This window comes from Tympanuchus pallidicinctus, unplaced genomic scaffold (genome assembly GCF_026119805.1).
Source record: "Tympanuchus pallidicinctus isolate F22 unplaced genomic scaffold, pur_lepc_1.0 scaffold44, whole genome shotgun sequence".
Taxonomy (NCBI): Eukaryota; Metazoa; Chordata; class Aves; order Galliformes; family Phasianidae; genus Tympanuchus; species Tympanuchus pallidicinctus.
This window is the reverse complement of record NW_026294763.1, coordinates 1223263-1244458: the sequence shown is the minus strand read 5'-3', so window position 1 is coordinate 1244458 and position 21196 is coordinate 1223263. Positions and strand designations below refer to the sequence as shown.

Here is a 21196-nt window from a genome sequence, read left to right as displayed (position 1 = left end):
CGTGTGCTGCTGTCGGGAGGAGGGCTGGGATGCGGCGGGGCGCCGCTGCTGGGGGTGCCGTGCCTGCAGCCCCTGCCTGCAGGAATTGGGGTCCTGGGCTGCTCTCTCCCCCCCCCCAAGTCCAGGTGCATCAACCTGAGGGAGGGAACGAGGCCAGCAATGCCCTCCTCCATCCGTGGGGAAGATGCAGCTGGGTTCTGCTGCAGGATGCCAGCAAGGAGAGGCTGAAGTTCAGGTAAATGCTGGCAGTTGTCCCCCGGAGGTGCCAAGACCCCCAGCCCTGCTCTCTGCTCCCCCCAGGTCCTTGCTCTGTGCTGGTTTCCCCCTCCCCTCGCTCTGGGCTGAAGCTGGGGCTTCCCTGGCTGCGAGTGTGCACTGCAGCAGGGGTGCAGCCCCCTTGCCCTTCCCAGCTTGCTTTCCTGGGTGCAGAGAGGAGCAGCGTGCACCTGGTGAGCAGCACTTTTTATTTTTTCCAGGTGCGGCAGCAGCTTTGTGCTCGGTTTCTTTCTCTCTTTCTGGCTGACCTGGCCGTGGTGGCAGTTCTGGAGTGCAGCCCCGGAGCTCAGGGGAAGGTGATGGTGGTGAGTGGAGCCAGTTCCAGGGTGGGCTCCAGTGCTGGTGGCTGTTGGGTGGGGAAGGAGGTGGGGGGCTGACGGCCGCCCTGGTGCCCGTACTCAAACTTGATGCGCAGCTCTCCGATGTGGGAGTGAGGTAGGATGTTGGGGATCCACTCAATGATGAACGGCGTGGGCTCCTTCTGGGTGGGAGAGGTGTTTCCTACAGGGGAGGGGGGGAGAAGAGAGTGAGCGGGGGGCCCTGGGCTTTGCCTCGGTGGTGGGGGGGGTGTTCTTGGGGCTGCTGGTGCAGGGGTTGTGTTTCTGGGGCATGTAGGTGTGCGTAACGGGCACCTGGAGTTGTGAAGGTGAACCTGGGGACTGGGAAAACGTCGTTCTGCGGCTGCTTTTTGTGGGAGGGGGGTGGAGATGGTGACAGAAATCATCTCAGAGATGATGGTGGGGGGGTGGGTTCCATCCGTGCCTGTGTAGTTGAGTGGTGGAGGGGGAGGGCCACCTACTGGGGGGCACCGCTCTGGGTGCAGGTCTGGGGCAGAGCCCCTTATGGGAACAGCTCCCCCTGCGTGAGGGTGTGAGGGGGAGACCCCCAGCTATGGCAGGACCCCTTGGTGTGGGGCTGTGAAGGAGAGAACCCCTCCTGGAGAGGGTGTCTGTCTCCTGGGTGGGGTCTGGAAGCATTCCTTAGTGCCTGGGGGGCTCCGTGGTGGCGGTGCTGCTTGGTGGAGCCCCACTCCCCAGGCAGGGAGGTGCACATCCAGCCCGTATCTTCCTCCAACATTTGTGCAGACATCTCAAGGGCTGCCCTGGCAGCGCAGGGGGAGGAATCAACCCCCAGATGGGCCGAGAGGAGAATTCCCTCCTTCGCTTACCCACTTTGAGGAAGGTCTTGAGCTCCAGCGGGCGGATGGCCGGCTGCTTCTCCAGGCGCCCGTACGTCTCAGCGATGCTCTCCACCTCCACCTTGGGGCACCTGAAGAGCTCATAGGTGCCGTCCCGGTTCTGGATGAAGCTTCGTGTGATTTCCAGAGGCAGCTGCTGGGAAGCAGCGGGGTGAAGGGCTCGGTAACGGTAGGCAGAGCAGGGGGGGGGTGTGATTCCCCCTTACCTCGGGGGTATCGAAGATCTGCTTGACCTGCAGGATGTTGGTGATGTGCCACGTGTATTTGGAGAAGGTCCCCAGGGGAAGGGCGTCTTTGCGGACAAACGCTGCGGGGAAGGAAAGCGCAGTTAAAGGTGGGGGGAAGGAGCGAGGCTGGTGATGCAACTTGCTTTTCCTCACTTCTTTTTCCTTCTGGGCTGCAGGGAGGGCGCTTTGCCTTGGCTGGGAGGCGAGCCTTCAGTCTCTGCTTTGCGCTGTGCTCTGGACTCTCCTCCTGTTTTCAGTTAAGAGCACGAGGAGGTAAAGCTGGCTTGGCACTCGGGGGGGTGCTCAGAGTCTGCGGGCTCTTTATGCTCAGCTGGGGGCCCAGTGGTGCTCCTGAAGTCGGAACTTCAGGTAATTGTGCTGAGAGCTCTGCGTGGCTGCTCAAGCATTGTCTTACATCAGTGTGAAGTGTAAAGCAGCGGAGACAAACACTTCAGATCAAGTGCTCTGCAGTCCGTGTGGCTCAAAAGCAGCAGCAGAACTGAGCAGAAGCTGCAGGGAAGGCGCTGTTTGCTCTGAGTCTCCGCTGCCTTCATTCTTCCAGCTCTAACGCCAGTCAAACTGTTACACAGCTGCTGCCAATGGCCGAGTGCTGAGCCTGCAGCCAGGCTGCACTGAGGCTGGAGCTGTTACAGCCCCTCTGGGAGCACAGGCTGTGGCTCCTGCTTAACGGAGCCTTCTGCCCCTAAGGCTGCTAGAAACAAGGGGGGGTGTCAGCTTCCTGCTGGCTTTTCCTTGCCTCAGGTGGGATGCAGAGTGCTTGCAGTGTTTCCTACCTGTAGTGGAGTTGGGCAACCTCTTCTTTGTACTCCCACTGGATATCCTCTGCTGCAGTGCATCAAAGAAAGCCTGTGGGATGTGGAACACCAGCGGCTCGGGCTTGCCTGCATGGTCACAGAGAGGGCAGGGCTCAGGGCAAGAGAGGCACTGCTGCTTACAGGCAAATAAAAGGCTGGAAAGAAGTGCGTGTTCAGGTGGAGACCAGCATCTGGCTGGAACAGCAGTGCTGGTGTTCCACTGCCAGTGATGTGTTTTACATTTACTTTCTTGTGTTGTGGGCTCGGCCCAGCTGTGGGCAATGCTGGGCACAGCCTGGTGCCGTCAGGTTCATTCCCTCCACCTCCAGGCATCACCTCCCCAGGCTGAGCAGCCCTGGCTCTCTCTGCCAGCTGCTGCCATCCCTTCTCCCCCCTCGGGGGGCTCTGTTTTGTCTGGAGCAGCACCGCAGGGCAGCAGAAATGGGTTTCTTTCAGTGGGGGAGCAGCTCACTGGAGGCCAAGGGCATCGCTGAACTCCTTTGCCTGACACCTCAGAGACATCTGCCAGAGAGCAGAGCGTGTCCTCACTGACAAACCGACGTTGCTCTGACAGGGTTTGGAAAGAGACCCCCGAAATGTGTTTGTCCTCTTCAGGAGGGCCCAGCTGGATCTGTGTGCAGGCCAGGCGTGCGCAGCTTGCGGCAGCTGGGAGCCTCACGCAGCACAGCCCCACGGTGAGGATTTTCACAGCTCTGCTGTGCTCCGTGGCTGAGCTGCTGCCACAGGGGATGCAGAAACAACCATCAGCCATAGCTGTGCAGAGCTCTGCCCTGAGGGCACGTGGGGGACAGCAGCACCTCCAGACCGGTGAGGGAGCATTTCTCAGATGCCACCTGAGGCACCTCACCTCACCTCACCTCACGTCACCTCTTCTGCCTGGCTCTGGGCGGGTTCTTGGAGAATAAATAACCTCTAAGGGAGTTTCTCCCTTCCCTCAGCAATAAACACCGGGCTTTTGTGAAGCCAACGCCGCGATTGGGGAACAAAGCAAAGCCAACCGGTAAAAACAACATTCGCTCTGAGCTGAGCAAAGCAGGTGCCTCCCTTTGGGTGAAGTTATTTCACGGTCAGGAGCTGGAAGGAGGCTCCCACCGCGCTCCCAAAGCCCAGCTTACCCTCAAACTGGTAATGCATGGTCTGATGGATGCGCTCAGTGACGCTGGCCAGCCAGTCTTGGAAGGACAGGGTAACTTGTGACTCGTCCAGAAGTTGGTTACAGCCTGTGAGGCGAAGGAGAGAGACGTCAGCTCCAGCCATCTGGATTTGGGTTTTTCACCCAAAGGATTTTGCAGTGCCATACTGACCCTTCTGTCCAGCACACGCCTGTGAATGCTCAGAGATAACAGTTAGGACACACATGCCAAGGAGAATCCCTTGAGGAGGACGCTGCCATGGCAGTTTGCGTCTCCTTTCCCTGCAGCACAGAGCCAGGTGGGCAGCCAGAGCCCCAAAGTTCCTTCTGGACAAGTATTCATCCCTAAAAAACCCAACTTTGCCCCATTTCCATCTGGGATGGATAGCTCTGGACATCAGCACCACCAGCACCAAAAAACACAGAGCGTGGAGCCGAGCCCTACCTTGCCTTTTCAGCGAGGCAGCAACCGTGGGCTTCTTCAGGCTGCTTCTCCTTAGGCCGGCCGTGTCCTGAGCCAGAAGAGGCCCTGGGGAAAGGAGGGCAGGTTGGGGCACACGCTGTGCTGATGCCTCAGCTCCCATCCCTGCCCAGCGCCGCACTCACCGCCCGTTAACTCCTTTTTCCTCTTCTTGGCCTTGGCAGCCTCTCCAGCCTGCAGGTTGGACTCGGGGCCGCACAGCAGCGGAGGGACGGCGACCCCCTTCACACCTAAGGGGGGACAGCAGGCGGTCATGAAAAGCACCTCTGCCTCACCTCGCTGCCCTGCTGCCTCGCATCCAGCCCACGCTCCACAGCCGACCCTGAATGGGGCTGGCAGGACTGATCCACGCAGACAGAGGAAGAAAAACAGGAGCCTCGAGCCAAATATTTGGGGTTTGGCTTGTTTTCAGCTTCGCCTGACAGGCAGGGAGCGCTCCCCAAAGCAGCGAGCAGCAAACGTGCCGAGTGCTGCACGTGGAGTTCCCACATCCTGAGCTGCTGCCTGCAAAAACCGCACAGAAAACCAGAACCAAAACCAGGGGAAAAGCCCAGAGGGGAAAAGCGAGGCTGCAGAGACAGGCAGCTCTCCTGGGGGTGGAAAGGATCGTCGCTGGGGGCTCCTGGGCACTAACTGTGTTCTGCTCCCTGCTCAGGTCCAGCTGGGCACCGTGTGTTGTCCCCAGAGGGATTGAAGGGAACAGTGCTGCACCCTAAGCACTACTGAGCCTAGCAGAACTGAGATGGGGAGAGGTTTTAATTAGCTTGGGTTAATTCACCTAGAGCAGTCTGTGTTAGGGAGCATTCCAAATGCTTCATAGGACCAGCTGGGTGCAGCCTTCGGGCCGCAGAGCACACAAACCCGGTGACTTCTGCCCCATGTGGATTTCACAACACCTTCAGCTTCGCTGCTCTTGCCCAAAAGGAAGAAGACACCCAGTTCCCATCCCACAAGAGGAAGCTCCACTTGCTACAAGCGTCGATTGCAGCAAAGCAAAGGGGACCCGTCCCCCAGGGCAGCCCCCTGCTCTGCTCTCACACCTGCATCTCACAGCCTGCGAGCACTTCCTGGTGGGAGGGGGAATGAAATGAAGCCCCAGCCGACAAAGCGCCCATGGGGAGCCGGTGTGAGGGCTGCCCTCAGGCCAGCACTGGCTGCGGCGTGAGCAGGAGCAATAGGGTGGCCTGCTCCCCTTGGCTCCCCGTTTATTTCCCTCTCAAAATCCCCGAATCAGCCTCAGATACCGCTTGAGTCGTGGGTGAGGAAGTCGGCAAACTCCTGGGCCAGGCTCTCGTCGCTGGCAAAGGCACAGATGCAGGCGAAGAAGTGAATGCACCTCTGTGCTGCTGCCTCCTCCTTGGCCGAGGCGGCCTTGCCAGGCTTCAGGGTCTGGCAGGAGCAGAAGAACCTGTGCTCCGCCAGCGTCTTCGTGCTCATCTTCTGGGCGAAGGAGGCGTGCAGGTAGCCCAGGCTGTGCTTTTGGCTGGCCTTACACTTCACCACCAGGACGCTTTTGGTGATCCTCTGCACCAGTGGCCCCGTGGGCTCCGTGGCCAGCTGCCAAATAGTCTGTTTCGTTTCGGGAGAGGCCTGCATGGAGTTGAGCACCGAGCTTTTCAGGGTCAGCGGGGTGGCCTCGGTCTGACAGTTCAAGGCCAGTTTGACGTGCTGGCATTGATTCTCCACCACACCCTGCGTGGCCGCCTTCAGGCAAGCCGGGACGTAGCAGCGGCCGGAGCTGAGCTGCGTGATGATGGTCCCGTCCACCGTCTGGATGGCCGTTTCTGAAACACCCAGCTCTACAAAGCAGCGATAATCCGGGCCTCGGTCCCGCTGACGCACCGAGTAGAGCTGCAGGTCGGAGCCGGTGATGATCTTAACAGCATCGACCCCGGGCTGCTTGCGTGAGCCGTAGCGGAAGACGGTGCCGCAGTTCTTGTTCTTGCAGCTCAGCCCACGGGTGCCATTATAAGTGCCGCAGCGGGGACATTTCCTGATGCCTCTCAGCGTGGCCTTGCCCAGGTCGGAAAGGAAGGAGGGCACTTTGGTTCTCACCGATGTGGGCTCCATCTTCCTGGAAAGGCAGAGATGGGGGAGAAGCATCAGGATGGGGGAAGCACAGCTCGGTTGTGGTGACACCTACAGGTCCCCCGTGCAGCAGGTATGGAGGCCTCGCAGCTCCTGAGCTGAGAGGAACAGGAGGGGGAAGGTGGCTGATTGCCACAACTGCAGCAAGTCAGCACTTCCCCGCCCTGCACGTATGCAGGCTGCATGGGATGCATGGGCTAAAAGTGACGCAAAGCTTTTGGGTGCCTGCACAAATGTGTGAGATGGATGCATCGCCCCACATCCCCACTGCCTGCCTTGCTGCCAAGCTTCTTGGTGATCACAGAGCCAATAGAATGGAATGGGTTGAAAAGGACCGCCATGATCATCCAGTTCCAACCCCCTGCTACGTGCAGGTCACCAACCAGCAGCCCAGGCTGCCCAGAGCCACATCCAACCTGGCCTTGAATGCCTGCAGGGATGGGGCATCCACAGCCTCCTTGGGCAACAGTACAAGACATGGAGCTGCTGGAGGGGGCGCAGAGGAGCCGCAGAGATGAGCAGGGGCTGCAGCACCTCCACCACGAAGACGGGCTGAGGGAGCTGGGCTCGTTCAGCATGGAGAAAAGAAGCTGCGGGGTGACCTCAGTGCAGCCTGCAGTGCCTGAAGGGAGCCTGCGGGCAGGAGGGGAGTCAGCTGTGTGCAAGGGGAGATGGCAGCAGGACGAGGGAAACGGTTTGAATGGAGGGAGGGCAGCTGGAGGTCGGATGTCAGGGGAAGTTGTGTGCAGTGAGAGCGGGGAGGGGCTGAACAGCTGCCAGAGAGGCTGCGATGCCCCGTCCATCCCTGGAGGGGTTGGAGGCCAGGTCGGATGGGGCCCTGGGCAGCCCGGGCTGCTGCTGAATGTGGAGGTTGGTGGCCCTGCGTGCGGCGGGGGGTTGGAGCTCCGCGATCCTCGAGGTCCCTCCAGCCCTGGCCGTTCTGTCATGCTGTGATTTTGTAACATGTTCCAGTGCGTCACCACCGTCTGTGTGAAAAAACACCTCCTCACATCCAACCTAAACCCGCCCTGTCTCACTTTAAAACCACTCCTCCTCGTCCCGAGGGGCTCCTGACAGAACAGCGCCATAGGAGCCGGGGGAACCGCGGTGCTCACGGAACCGCAGAGCTCCACTGTTCCATTGGCCCCGATGTCTGACAGCCCCGCGCCCCCCCGCCCCTCCCTGACGCAGCTCCGGACGGTTCGGCTGCCGCACGCAGCTTTGGTGCGCTGTGACCAAGGGGAGGAGGCGCTGCCGACGGCCGCCCCGCCGTGCGAAGCAGCCCAGAAGCACAGCGTTCCCGCTCCCCTCCTCGCGCCCCGGCCCGCTCCCCTCAGCCCATCGCCGCGTGACGTCACCGCAGCGGCGTCGCCGTGACGTCGCCCCCCGCCGCCAGGGGCCGCCCCGCCGGCCCTTTCCCTCCGTCCCCCCGCCCCTCTGACGTCACTTCCTGTCCCGCGGGCGCGGGTCCCGCTCCGTTCCCCCTCCTCCTCCCCCTCCCTTCCTTTTTACCTGGGCGGCGGCGCGCGCCCCCCGCTCCAGCCCGGGCCCGGCCGCGAGGCCTCTCAGCGCCCCACCTCCGCCATGGCGCCCGCCCGCCCGCCGCCGCGCTCCCATTGGGTCGCCGCGATCACGTGGGTGCGCCGCAGGGGGCGCTGGGAGATGGAGTCCACGGCGGCGCCATCGCGCACGCGCAGTTCCACCCCGTTTGAGCACCCCGTTCTAATTAAACCCACTTCCGACCTTTCCGCCCCAAAATCCAGCGCCCACCCTCGCGCCTGAGTTCAGCCCGGAACCATCGGGTAAAGAAACGAGAGCACACAGAACTTCGGTTTGATTTCTTTTTTTTTTGTTGTTGTTTTCTCCTTTTTTTTTTTTTTTTTTGTTTTGCATTTTTTTGAAGGCTGCTCATAGAGGTAGCACAGAAAGATCGCTTTTGGCCTCTGAACATCGAGAGATTCTTTTCCCAGCTGCTCCCCCAGCCTGGAACCTCCACGTTCATCGCACGGCTCCACAGAGGGGTTTTCTGTTTGCTTTCTTTTTGTTGTTTCGTTTTGTTGTTTTTAAACAGTTTCTTAAAAACAAAGTGAGGATGACTTTGTATTCAAAGACTACCAAGGTGTATATTTGATATCCACATGCAAAAAAAAATAATATATATATGCATAAATCAAGAACTCGGCGTCCTACCTTTAAATAAAGGAAACGTACAAAGTCGGCTATGTTTGTGCAAAATATTAATTTGCTAAAATATTTTACATAATCAGTACATGTAAATGTAGAAATCGATTTAAAAAGGAAAAAAAAAGAAACAAAAAAAAACCCAGCCACAACCAACCAAGCGAGGAGCTGGTTGGTAGAATTGTCACATTTTCAGCCAGTTGTAACGGGGTTTCCCTGCAGCAGCAGAGATGGGGATCCTCTGCCATCGGCGTGGTGGAGGCACCCCTTCGCACCCCGCAACGTCGGGTCGGTGGGCACCGATGGGGGGATGGAGGTCGTAAGGCAAAGGCTGAGCAAATGAACGGGTGGGAAACGATGTAAACTAAGAAGCCGGCCTCTGCAAGAGCCGCTCGGATGGGAGGGGAGGGATGGACGCTCTGTACAAGAGGCTCTTTGAGAAGGGCTGTGCAGAAGCTGAGGGCAGAGAGCCTCCAGGACCCCACACCATTTTGGCTTTTTTTTATGTGTTTTTTTTTTTTTTTTTTTTTGTACAACAGCTTTTATAATACATTGTAAATCGTTCGGAATGCAAACCACAACCGCACGCTGCTCCCGAGGGAATAATAATTAAAAAAAAAAAAACAACAAAAAAAACAAAACCAAAAACAACAAAACAACAAGTCTGACGTTGTGCAATTTGCTGCCCCCCAGTTTAAGCGGCAGCAGTCCCTGCAATTTGCTGTGTTTCAACAGTGGGCCGTTAAGAAACACATCTAGAAAAGAGGAAAAGAAGGCAATGGTTGGCAGACATCCAGCATCTCGTTTTTTTGTTTTTTGTGTTTTTTGTGTTTTTTTTTTTTTTTTAAACAACGTGGATGACAACTTCACGATTAAAAATGTTTGTTTGTTTGTTTGTTTTTTCCTTTTTCTTTTCTTTCTTTCTCTTAAATAAATACATTGCATCTGATGCTTGCACTGACTTGATCTGACACATCTCTGTGACGCTGCTCGAGCCCCACCAGCACCCAGCGGCGGCGTTGGGTTCTCACTGTGTCTCAAATCCTGCCACTCGGTACCCGGCCTGGTTTGTCAGCACGCTGCCATTCTGCCCCTGGGGGGGCTGAACGCTGTAGTTTGCTCCCATCCACGCTGCTGACGACTGTGTCTGACTGTTGGGGGAGAAACAGCGCGTTAAGGAATGAAGGGACGACACTGCAGGGGATGGAAGGGACATCTGGAGATCCTCCCCACACAAAGCAGTTTCTCTCTGTTGGTTGTGGTGTATCAAGGCAGGCAGACCCCAGAAGGCCTGTGCTACTATTGCTTAAAAGCTGGTAAGTGTTGTGTGTCCCTTGCTTCCCTTTGCGTTTAGTTCTGAGTCAAGCCTTTGAAAGGGTGGATAACAGCAGGACAAGGGGTTTGAAGGTGAGGGAGGGGAGATTTAGGCTGGACGTCGGGGGAAGTTCTTTGGTTTGAAGTTGAAGGAGGGGAGATTTAGGCCTGATGTCAGGGGGAAGTTCTTTGCACACTTTGAGAGTGGTGAGATGCTGGAACAGCTGCCCTGTGATGCCTCGTCCATCCCTGGAGGTGTTTGAGGCCAGGTTGGATGGGCAGCCTGCTCTAGTATTAAATGTGGAGCTTGGCAGCCCTGCCTGCTGGAGGGAAATGGGAGCTTCGTGATCCCTGAGGTCCCTTCCAACCCAAACTGTGCTGTGATGATTCTATGATCTGAGACAGCCGTTACCAGCGTTGAGTGACAACAGCAGAACAGCTCCACATTGGCAGCACAATGAGCAGAATCCACATTTAGAAGTCGATGTGCTAAAGCTCAACGTCGTTTGGAAAATAATTGGAATAAGAAATAAGAATTCATCCGCTGCTGCCCCAACAAAGGCACACGAGGAGAGCTCTCCTATCCTCTCCTCAGCATTCGCACAGCACAGGCACTGCTACACCTAACAACTTCACACGCTGCAGCCTCAGAACATCACCTCCCTTAAAGGAAAATCCCTGGGATGTGACTTCAAGCTTGGGAAAGCACGGAGCATGTACTCACTTGAAGCCCTGCTGGTTCCACGCCTGCCCGTACATCCCATAGGCGGGGACCTGCCACCCGTTGGGCACGTACTGCCCCAGCTGCGCGCTGCCGTACCACTGCCCCCACTGCCCGTAAGCCTGAGGGTATCCAATTTGATTCTGCAAGGACAAAACGTGTTAGGCACTGCCTGAGAACACAGCTCAGCTGCTCACAGCGCGCCGCGCCTCAGATTGGAAGCTTACAAGTGAAACGACACTGAAATGGAAACACAGATATCTAGCAGGACGCCCTTCAGAGAGCACAAGTGTTTCATTACTGAAGACCCCCAGTGTTTTGCGTGGGGTCTTTGCTTTCTCAGAGCCCAGAGCTTTCTCACTGAGGCTGCTGCTGTTCCTCTTTCCTGGGCATTTCTTTCCGTGGCGCAGAGAAATGCCACGTGCAGGACAGCCTCCAGCAAATCTGCTTCAAAATTTTACCTCATCTTTTTTTCCTCAATAAGATCTCAAAGGATCTGTAATCGCTTTGGAGAAACACCCAGCAATGAAATAAAGAGCAGCCCCACGTCAAACCACCACGTGCCACAACAGCAGGTTTCTATGCAGGACTAATGCCACACAGCCATTTTGGACACGAGCAGAGGAGCACTTCTGACCTGCTGCACCGGGCTGACCATGTCAGGCGTCTCCTTCCCCCAGTAGCACTTCACCACATGGCCCTCTATAGTCGTCCCATTGACAGAAACGATGGCGTGCGCAGCGCTCTCGTGAGAATTAAACCTGTTGGGATGGAAACGGTGCCAATGGGAACCAAACTGGAAGCATTGCAAGCAGGCTGAGAAGCCTGCTGTTAGAACCCTCTGGTTAGGCACACAGCCACTCGTTTTCATTACATTCTTCCACCTGCTGTGCGAGCGCACGACAGCCTACCGTACAAAGGAGTAGCCTTTATCTGGGAAGACTCGGATTTCCATTATCTGCCCGAATGGAGAGAAGGTCTGGCGCATTAACTGCTCTGCAACAAGAAGCAGCACAACGCCAGCATGAGGGCACACGGTTATCCGGAGTCGTTCCGTGTGACAACGTGCTCTGGGGACACGATACCTGTCAGGCCTGAAGTGACGCCTCCACAGTACACGGTGCAGTTGCTGGGGCTGGACTGATTGACCACGTCATCGTAAGACAGTTGTTTGGTGTTTGCTTAAAAGAGATTTGCAAGAGTGTTTTTTCAGTTGATCATGGAGCAGTTCTGATCCCATCCTAGGAACCGTGCTGACAGAGCTGGTGACAAACGCTGCGAGCACAGTCAGCATTTTCACTCGGGTTTGTCTGGCTGCCCACAGCCACCCGCTCCTGTTTAGGATGGGCTGCTACTGACAGGGACACTGCTGTGCAATGAAGTTCACGTGTCAAACTTATCAAGGCACGCTTCATTTCCAATCTCTCTCATGGAAATGCTTTAATACAGCCCCTCTGGCTTTGCATCACAAAAGGAAGCCATAGTCCAAGAGAGCAAAGTTAAAACAACCCCACATTCATCCCAGCCGTCCTGACTGGGAGCAGCTTTCCAGAGCATGCAGAGCCAGCAGGAAGCCCTGGGTGGCAGTGGAAATACAGCTGTTCTAGCTCAGGAAGTTGATCTGTTCACCGTTTTGAATCGAGAATCTTTGCTTTTGAGCACCCACTTTCCCCTCTCCCACAGCTGCCAATTGCCTGGAGCTCACAATTCTCCCCTCCTCCCTGTGTGTGTGGTATAAGGTTTGCTTTTGCATATGCAAACACTCACATTCGTATGTACTCTTTGGAGCCGGAGGTTTTCTCGTTGCCCAGTTTGTTCTGATTTGCCTTCCACCGAGCCACTGGCCGCCCATCTGCTGAATAGCATTCTCTGCATCCTGCCCACAAGAGAGAGAAAACACTCACTTACTCCACTGCTGGCTCACCGTGGAAGCCTGAGCATCACCAGTGTCTCTAACCAAGAAGGAACGCCTGAGTAGCACAACTCTCCATCCAGACTCACTGCTGCTTTTCTTCCCCACCTCTCACACCCACGAGAATCAGCAGGTTACAAAGCCATCCCCACCCTCAGCACGAGGGGAAACTGAGGACGTTTCGTTCCTGGGGAAGCCAGGAGCGGATGAGGACCAAAATTACTCCTTTTCTGCAGCTCGTACTGAAGATTCCCCCCCCCCCCATTTCCAGACCGGGCACAGCTTACCCATTTATTGAAGAAGGAGACGAAGCCATAGCCTTTGGATTTGCCTGTTGCCATGTCCTTAACCACCCGTGCATCTCTAGAAAGCAGAAACAAGAGCCAGCTCAGCACCTCACAAAGCGGCCCGACTAAACTCGAGTCACACTTACAGCTCATTTTCACCTTCCACCTTTACTAAAGTCAACTGTTTCTTGCACCAGCAACACAGTCAAAGCAAACGGCTTGGTTTCTATACAGAACTTTACTACTGCTTTGCCAGGTGGTAGCAAAATTAAACTTAATTTCGTAAACATGCAAATCAATAGCTTCTCTAACAAAGGTAGGTACTTTACGACAGTTGTTTCCGCTTCAAAAGGCTTTTACATACTGTTAAAGCACAAAGCATGGTCAAAGCAGCTATTCCAAAGGATCACTTAAGCCACTAACATGAGCTGAACGGCTCTCTTTAACCATGCAATCGTTACACTCAGCTCCTTTGCCAACACATTCTACCTACTCATTCAAAATATTAAATAGAAAAAATGAAAAAAGAGAGGAATTAAAAGGCATACGTCGCCTGTTAACTGAATTCTTTAATTTTCTCTGGTCAATTCGTGACCCCCTTTTGGGACTGTGGGCAGCTGTAAATTTTGAGAGATTGACATTTTCAGAAATTATTGAAGAAAACACCGAAACATTTACGTTTTAAACTAGACATTACAAATAATTCAAAGCGCGTTTGTACAACAGCAATCATACAGGACTGATTGGAAACTACAAGATATTGTAAAAAATAATAATAATAACAAAAAAAAAAAAAGAAGGAAAGAGAAAAAAAAAAAAAGAAAATATTTATAAAAGTAAATAAGAAAACTACAACGTTTGTCCACTGTGAACTGTAGCTTGTAGTTAGCCATGGCAATTCTGTCCATTCTTCAGAGACACTCTGCAAAATAACCAGAGCCCTATTATTTGAGATTGAGTTAAGAAGAAACCCAGCTACAAGAGCTAAACCCCCACTCACGGAAAGACAGCACTTCTCAGGCAATTTGTGTCCAGCTTAGCCAGGGGCTGCGATGCTCTCCAGGCCACCCCTCCTCCCCCCCCCACACGGAACAAGCATTAAAGAACAGAAAGCAAAACAGAAAACCGGTCAGCAAGTCATGCAATGGAACTTAGGTCTGCATAACATGAGAGGGTTCAGAGAAACCAGTGTAACATGGGCACAACACGTAGCATTCCGACTGGCCGGAGGAGTCGCAATGAAGAGGGGTTGTTGCACCACTTCATTAAGCCTCACAGTAACTGCAGCTGCTGCATCCCGAGCCGTGGTGCACGTAAGCCTACAGCACCGACCCGAGGAAAATGCCTCTTCCAACGGCAGCAGCGTTCTTTCTTTTCTGTTTGCAACACCTCCCCCCTCCCTTTTGTTTCGTTTCTCCTTCCTGGTCTGAATTTGGGTTGGACGAATTGCCTGAGAAGAGCCACGCTGGTACTCTTAGCTGGTTTGCTCTCAACAGCCTAAAGAGGGAGGGGGGGAAGAACTCATCTCTACTTACCCTCAACTGAAAACTTTGAAAATAAGACTTGAGAACAAGTGAAAACATGCGTACAGTAAGCAGAAAAGGAAACCACAATGAATGTGTGCTTTTACAGTGATTAAAAAGTTCAGATGCAAAGAATTACCAACATTTCTTTATGGGCTAATCATGCAGCAGTTCAACCTTGGTTTCATATATATATATATATACACATCAAAAAAAGAGCTCAGTTTAACACCAACGTTAAAAAAAAATCGTAACAGATCGGGAAATATTCCATTAGCACATTTCCAGAAAGGAAGCCACTGATGAGGAACAGATTAGGTCAAATAGCTTCAATCGACTGCTGACGAGATGGCAGCAGTGTGGGGTTTTTTGGGTTCAGTTCCACCAACAGAAAACCAAGGCCCCTTCTGCTCTCCCTCACCTCTCCATGTTGGGAACAGGACTTTCAGGGAGTCGTAACAGGGATGATTTCTTTTTGGCCTGTCCGTTTAAGGCAGGGCGAGTCACCAAGCTTCCAGCCTGCTCTACAGCTGCGTGCTGAGCACCACAAAAGCAGCAGCTCGCTGCCTTCTCCCCACCCCAGCTGGGAAAGCGTCCTGATGCTGCGTCCTACAGGGCTTCGCTTTCGGGGGCTGTGTTTGCTGGAGAAGCCTGCTGGAAGGCACCTGAGGAACCCAGAGCTGAAGCAGCTTGGGGAAATTCCTTCGTAGCTCCACCACGTTCACACCGATGCAGCTGCCTGCTGCTCCCTGCCTTTCCTACCCTTTCCAGCAGCAAAGTGCCAGTGCAAACCCATTTTGGAGTCCCTGGGCCCTTCCATCCACACCGCATTTGGCCATGAGGATAAACTGACTCTGCTTAGGAGCCTGACCCTCTGAGTTTCCTAGGGGATACGAGTCGAGATTTAGAGTTCTCTGAAGCGAGTGACATTCAGATCACATGGTTTTTCTTAATTGTATCAAAGAGGAAATCAAGCTGGCATTAACAAGAGTAACACACTGGACTCTGAGGGAAAAACAAAAAAACAAACTTACTTCAATTAAAGGCTGCACTACACAACACTCCAAAGCACTCTACGTTCTCTTACATCACCATCAAGAAACTTCAATGTCCAGTACAGACAACACTACAAGGAAAATTAATGGTTTACATTTGGAGGATGGAAAGAACGAACTGCTCCTTACTCTGCTACACCCTGAGTCCAACAGACTGGCAGGCAGAGCTGCAGCCACCCCTTGGTACCACGTTCTCCTGTCACACTACTGCTCTGCACAGCCCATGAGTGTGACTCCAAAGCTGCCCCGTGCTTTTGGCCAAACACCTGGAGGCCAAACACTGGGTGCCACGAGGCTGCAAAGGGTTCATTTTTTGGGGGGGGGGGGGGATTTTAACTGCCACAAATGGCTGCTGCTGGTGAAAACCCAAGGCCTCGTGAGGTGTGAGCATGCAAACGGGCTCACAAACCATACAGCGTGACGCTGACGTGACTGCGGAGAGGGCAACTGAAACGTGTAACCCCACATTCAGGAATCATTTTTTTCCAGTGTTGCTTTGCTAAACAATGTGAGGAGTATGAAACCGAAGCATGTCGTATGCGACCTTTCTAGGAAAGCAGAAGAAGCTTCTAGAAAGAAATCTCTTTTCACAGCCCTGCTTAATGCTCAACCATTCAGAGTCCGGGCGCTGTATGAACAGATGAATTTGTTCTCCTGCACTGGGTCAACTTTTGGTTTTTACTTACTGAAATAAGAAGCTGCCTCCATTTAGGAGAGAGAACTTTTAGTTCATTTATCCTATCCAATTACTTACGATATTCTTCCAAACGGAGCAAAAGCTGCTTTTATATCTTCAGTTGTAATTTCGGGACTGAGGTCTCCAACAAAGACATGGAAATGGTCTTTAGGGGAAGAAGAAAAAAGGATATCAGGCTTTCTAACGCAGGACATTGTGTGGAACCTCGCTAAGATGCCCGACTGAACACCACAGGATGTGCAGAACAAATCCAAACAACACCTTGCATCACAACGCTTTGCTGTTGAAGAATTTGAGCTCTCAAAAGCCAACAGGTTTGGTTGCTCAGCCGTTACACCACGTGAATTCAGTGCGTGTGAATCCGTGTGGAACTGAGACCGAAGGCCTTCGGGTGGTCAGTGGACACCCCTGAGATTTCACTCTATGTTTAAGAAGATACAGTTACCTCGTGGTGCTGACAGCGGTACTACCTGACGACAAAGATCACATCTGTTCTGAAGTTCATTAACGCAAATTATCCAGTGGTATCTCAGGATTATGAACAAAACATCACTGTGTGATGCATAGGGTTCACGTTTCAAAGCTACCCGTGCAAACGAAGGGATCACTGCGTGCCCCAGGGACACTTACTGCTCGTGTCTTTCTTCTGGCTGCTGGGAGTCGTTGCCCAGTTCACTTTGACCTCCTGCAAACACCAGTTGGCCACCAGTTAGATCAAGCACGTCACAGCTGAGCACAGACACCACCAGCACTTCATTCTGACGCTACGGGGAAGCCAGGCATGCAGGCTGGGTGAAAGCTTCTATTTAAGACACGTTTCTTGGGCGTTTCGCTGGGCTGGGTGGGGTTTTTCTTGCAGGGAGTGGGGAGTTCACTGAGGTGCCTGACATCTGCAGTGCATCCACTTCAAGTGCCATCACCCCACACCAGCTGAGGCAGCCCGTGCTCTCCAGCTCCAACTCACCCTGTAGACATGACAGCTTACCTTACCCATTATCTTCCGGCCATTCATGGCAGCCAGTGCCGAAGCCGCGTGGCGATGCTCATAGAACTCCACAAAACAATAGGGATCATTTCCAGCTGTCTGATAGAAAAGAGAAAGATTTGTGACCACCGGCCCTTCAGGCTGCCCCGTTATCACTCTCAGTGCCTTAGCCATGAAATCTGAGCAGCTCCAAACGAACAGGCTCTGTCACTGCAGGCCAACACCACACACAGCACGCTAACAGCGCTCCACCAGCGTTCAGCCCCGCTTTAAAAAGGTAAAAGTTGGCCCAAAAGAATCTACCATACAGGTCTGTATGTTATTAAGCTGTCCTATCCCTTTCAAAATGCCCACTCATCCTTCAGTATATCAGGTATGAGTCAGAAAATGTCACAACGTTTGTGATGGTGAACTCCCACCCCATCACATGCCCAGAACTCGTACTGCCAGAAGGATCCTAAAAAGCACAAGGGCCCAAAGCCATTTGCTACAGGGAGAGAGGAAATAATAATTAACTGAAGTCTCTTACATCCATGATCATTTTGCAGTTTTTGCATGGTCCAATCTGGCTGAACAGCTGGAGGATCAGAGCTTCTGTCACATCTCTGGACAGGTTCCCCACGTATCTGTAAGGCGAAAGGAAAGGTTAGAAGTGCAGACGTTCCCACAGGAGGGGGATGCAGAGAAAAGTGATTTTAAGGGCATGTCAATAAACCAGCAACCCTCTCCATGCACGGATTGCAAGAGCCACAACTAGCAGGAGCTCTTGCTCTCTCCCTTTTTAAACATTAGCATGGTGTGGATAATAAATAAGCCGAGGCACCAGGCAGCAACAGGCTCTCATGTGATTTTTCTAGGGCTGAGCTTACAGCAGTTTCCTTGTAAGCACAGGTCTGTGCCACGACCTTTGCACTAAGGCTGCATTTTCACCTCGATAAGCAGCTGCTGCACAAAGCATTCCCTGCCTGCAGGTTGGCTCGAGCTGGAAAGCAAAGGATTTGGCCAACAGATCTCTTGGGAGCACCACGAATTTCTGCACGGCCGCAGTCCTCTCAAAATGCAGGAACACGCACGTATGCAGAGATAAATACGTGCACATACGTGTAATTAGGACCTGTGTGACCACACGCCAGGGATCCCACACTCCTCTGCTGCCCGTCTGTGTGGCAGCACGTCTGAAGAGCTTTCTCCAACCCACAAGCTGCCAAACCACCATAAAAGCACAGCAACACCACCGAGTGGGCCCGGATTTAGGGGAAAAGCACAGAGCTGCACCCCCTCCGAGCAACACAGCAGGCTGTTTTCCCCCATGTACTCAGCAGCAAGCTTAAGCCACGCTCTCTGTGCTGTCCTTAAGCCGTTTAAACACACTCGAGCTTCGATAAGCATCTGCAAGTTTCTTTGCAGCACTGCTCTCCCAGCCTGGACCTTGGACTGCACCGCTGCTTAAGAAATTAGTGCCAGGCAATGGCACTGGGGCCGGCCCCACCAGCAGCAGGGATCTCTCCTGGACAAGTCTTCCCACGTCTTTCCCCTCTCTGTTTTCTGCTATTTGGATTCTCAGGTGCTTCTTTGCAGGTCACACACAAGGCAAATCACGCAGACAACTCCATCCACACAGGGCAGGTTGATCAATCTGCGTCTTCTTGTGAAGTGCTCCCAAACCAGCGGCTGTTTGCACTCCCTCATCTTTTTATAAACACAAAACAAGTCCAAAGCGCACGTATTCGAGAAGCACACGGGGAAACTACAAACAAGAGCTCTTTGTAAAGTTCAAAAACGCGGAGCTGTAACCACCCCTCGCATTCATCACTGCTGGAGGGGGGCTTTCCAAGATGGTAACTGGCCACAGTGGTGTTTATCCAGGAAAACATTTCCGTGGCTAACATGGCTCCTAACGTCCTCCTGGATACCCAAGCACTGCCATCTGCCCTGCTAGAAACGGGTTACGTGGACGTCACACCGACAGGACATTTCCACCAGCACCTCCTATAGAAACGCTCGTCCATCACATCATTAACACACATCTCAGAGCCACGCTGGCACGCAGCTGCATTTCAGCCTTCCAAGAAACCCATCTGAACCTCACACTGCGTAACTGAGCTCGTGACAGTCCCTCTGTGTGACGCCAGAACGTCAGGATTCGGAGAAAGGCAGCTCCTGGCATGTTGCTCAACAGCCAGCTCAGCAGAAACACTGCCGTGCTTGTGCAACACGTGCTGCAGGACGGAGAATTCATTCCCTAGAGCATGAGCTGCATTCTGCTGAGACCACTTGGCTGCAGACAACAATTTCACTAAGGGGGAGGGGGAAAACATTCTGCTAAATAAACACACCGGCATGCCAACAGGTCTGACCCATGTTTGTGGATGCTAAGAATAGTTTAAGGACAACAGGATCATACATGTGCCCAAAACAGAGTAGCTGGCACAAGTCACGTAAGAACCTTGTTTTCCTCAAGTCACCCAGGGGCAAATTTTCCTCCCGCTTTGGCAAGATCCCTTTTCCCTCACTCAATGATTATAGAATGGCTTGGGTTGGAATGGATCTCGAGGATCACCAAGATCCAAACCCCTGCAGCAGCCAGGGCCACCAACCTCCAGATCTGCTACTAGACCAGGCTGCCCATAGCTCCATCCAACCTGGCCTTGAACCCCTCCAGGAATGGAGCATCCACAGCCTCTCTGGGCAGCTGTTCCAGCACCTCACTGCTCTCACTGTGAAGAAATTCCCCCCTATATCCTGACAGTGTACATTCTTGGGCTGACAAAGATCATGACAGCAGAATATAGAGGTGCAAGTGAATCCCAGGACTTCACCAAGATCCAGACACGGGAATCAATGCAGGACGTGCCTGCCAGGCTAAGGAGGGAGCTGCACAGCTCAGCTCAGCACCTCATCCCTGTGTGTTGCACCAAAGCCCAAACACTTCCTGACAGTGATGGGCGTCAGCTGTGTGAGTGGGGCCAGAAAGTTCCCTGTAATTAGAGGAGCTCTGCGAGTTTAGCCAGGCAAGGAGCTGCCCTACAGCCACCGTTAGCTGCTCCCTTGGCTGTGAGAATCGCAAAATCACCAGGGCTGGAAGGGACCTCAAGGATCATGAAGCTCCAACCCCCTGCCACACGCATGGCCACCAAACTCCATATTTAATACCAGCCCGGGCTGCCCAGGGCCCCATCCAACCTGGCCTCCAACCCCTCCAGGGATGGACGGGGCATCGCAGCCTCTCTGGCAGCTGTTCAGCCCCTCCCCGCTCTCACTGCACACAACTTCCCCTGACATCCGACCTCCAGCTGCCCTCCCTCCATTCAAACCGTTTCCCTCGTCCTGCTGCCATCTCCCCTTGCACACAGCTGACTCCCCTCCTGCCCGCAGGCTCCCTTCAGGCACTGCAGGCTGCACTGAGGTCACCCCGCAGCTTCTTTTCTCCATGCTGAAGGTGCCCAGCTCCCTCAGCCTATCTTCATAGGGGAGGTGCTGCAGCCCCTGCTCATCTTTGTGGCTCCTCTGGACCCTCTCCAGCAGCTCCCTGTCTTTTCTGTATTGGGGGCTCCAGCCCTGGACGCAGTGCTGCAGATGGAGCCTCACAAGAGCAGAGTAGAGAGAGACGATCACATCCCTGTCCCTGCTGGTCACCCCTTATGCTGAAGTGATCCTTATGGAGCTGAGCAGCTTTAAGTCCCACAGGTCTGCGAGCTGACAGCGGCAAAACAACACAGGGCCCATGGGCGCACGGGGTTGGATGCTCTCAGAGATGTACGGGGGAGCAAAGCACGGGAAAAGACAAATCTGCAGCGGGAAAGGGGCTGGGAGACGTGGGCTAAAAAGGCCTCAGGGGGCGGGTGGGGAGGGATGAATACTGAAGGGGGAACAGCGCGGGCAAACAAGGCCCCTCAGGGCCGGCCCCGCAGCCTGCAGCAGGCCCAGGCCGCTCCCTTCGTTCTGAGGCGGCCCCGGGTCCCGCGGAGCTCGGATCGCCAGGCCGCGGCCGCGCTGAGGAGAGCCCGGGGCCGCCCCTCCCCGCGGGGCCGTGAACAATAGGCGGTCTCGCCCCCTCCACACTCACAGGGTCTTGGGCATTTCATCCTCCATGGTTGTTGTGGTGGCGTCGCCGCCTGCCGCCGACCCACCGCCCGACCCGGCTCTTCGCACCGAGCCGGCCCCGAGGCCCCGTCACCGCGTGGGCAACGCGACCGCCGCCGGCCCCGCCGCGCCCTGAGCGCCGGACAATAACCCCGGTGGTCCTCGCAAGATGGCGGCGGGCGGGCGAAGGGGCCCGGCCG

The 21196-nt window shown here is 54.2% G+C and overlaps 2 protein-coding genes across 9 annotated transcripts; both read right to left on the bottom strand.

Moving 5' to 3' along the window:
* Positions 1-445: 445 nt before the first annotated feature.
* Positions 446-7845, bottom strand: CUNH2orf42 (chromosome unknown C2orf42 homolog). Of its 3 annotated transcripts, none has more exons than XM_052702305.1 (9): positions 7751-7845; positions 5395-6224; positions 4276-4380; positions 4115-4198; positions 3653-3757; positions 2496-2603; positions 1681-1781; positions 1445-1610; positions 446-777 (listed from the first exon to the last, which is right to left on the bottom strand). In XM_052702305.1, the coding sequence occupies exons 2-9, from the start codon at positions 6218-6220 to the stop codon at positions 563-565; spliced, it is 1710 nt and encodes a 569-aa protein (XP_052558265.1). In that variant the 5' UTR covers positions 6221-6224; positions 7751-7845; the 3' UTR covers positions 446-562. The 3 variants fall into 3 exon arrangements, with proteins under 3 accessions (XP_052558265.1, XP_052558266.1, XP_052558267.1); XM_052702306.1 differs by having other exon boundaries at positions 1445-1607; XM_052702307.1 differs by having other exon boundaries at positions 1445-1574.
* Positions 7846-8458: 613 nt separating this feature from the next.
* TIA1 (TIA1 cytotoxic granule associated RNA binding protein) lies at positions 8459-21196 on the bottom strand. 6 transcript variants are annotated; one of them, XM_052702317.1, is made up of 12 exons: positions 20980-21182; positions 17443-17539; positions 16914-17012; positions 16559-16613; positions 15986-16073; positions 12654-12729; positions 12222-12330; positions 11540-11635; positions 11366-11450; positions 11092-11215; positions 10458-10597; positions 8459-9570 (listed from the first exon to the last, which is right to left on the bottom strand). In XM_052702317.1, the coding sequence occupies exons 1-12, from the start codon at positions 21003-21005 to the stop codon at positions 9447-9449; spliced, it is 1119 nt and encodes a 372-aa protein (XP_052558277.1). In that variant the 5' UTR covers positions 21006-21182; the 3' UTR covers positions 8459-9446. The 6 variants fall into 6 exon arrangements, 5 of the variants coding, with proteins under 5 accessions (XP_052558277.1, XP_052558278.1, XP_052558279.1 ...); XM_052702318.1 differs by having other exon boundaries at positions 16914-17008; positions 20980-21180; XM_052702319.1 differs by lacking the exons at positions 17443-17539; positions 20980-21182 and having other exon boundaries at positions 16919-17012.

What these genes read in the sequence shown, in the direction of transcription:
- TIA1 (XM_052702317.1), bottom strand. Translation starts at nt 21,005, where the DNA reads ATGGAGGATGAAATGCCCAAGACCCT. An exon ending in GATGAAATGCCCAAGACCCT is followed by an intron (nt 17,540 to 20,979) that starts GTGAGTGTGGAG and finishes TTCGCCTTACAG; the next exon opens with ATACGTGGGGAACCTGTCCA. An exon ending in ACTGCAAAATGATCATGGAT is followed by an intron (nt 17,013 to 17,442) that starts GTAAGAGACTTC and finishes CTTTTCTATCAG; the next exon opens with ACAGCTGGAAATGATCCCTA.
- CUNH2orf42 (XM_052702305.1), bottom strand. Translation starts at nt 6,220, where the DNA reads ATGGAGCCCACATCGGTGAGAACCAAAGTGCCCTCCTTCCTTTCCGAC. An exon ending in CCTCACCCACGACTCAAGCG is followed by an intron (nt 4,381 to 5,394) that starts GTATCTGAGGCT and finishes GTCCCCCCTTAG; the next exon opens with GTGTGAAGGGGGTCGCCGTC. An exon ending in GTTGCCCAACTCCACTACAG is followed by an intron (nt 1,782 to 2,495) that starts GTAGGAAACACT and finishes CCTTCCCCGCAG; the next exon opens with CGTTTGTCCGCAAAGACGCC.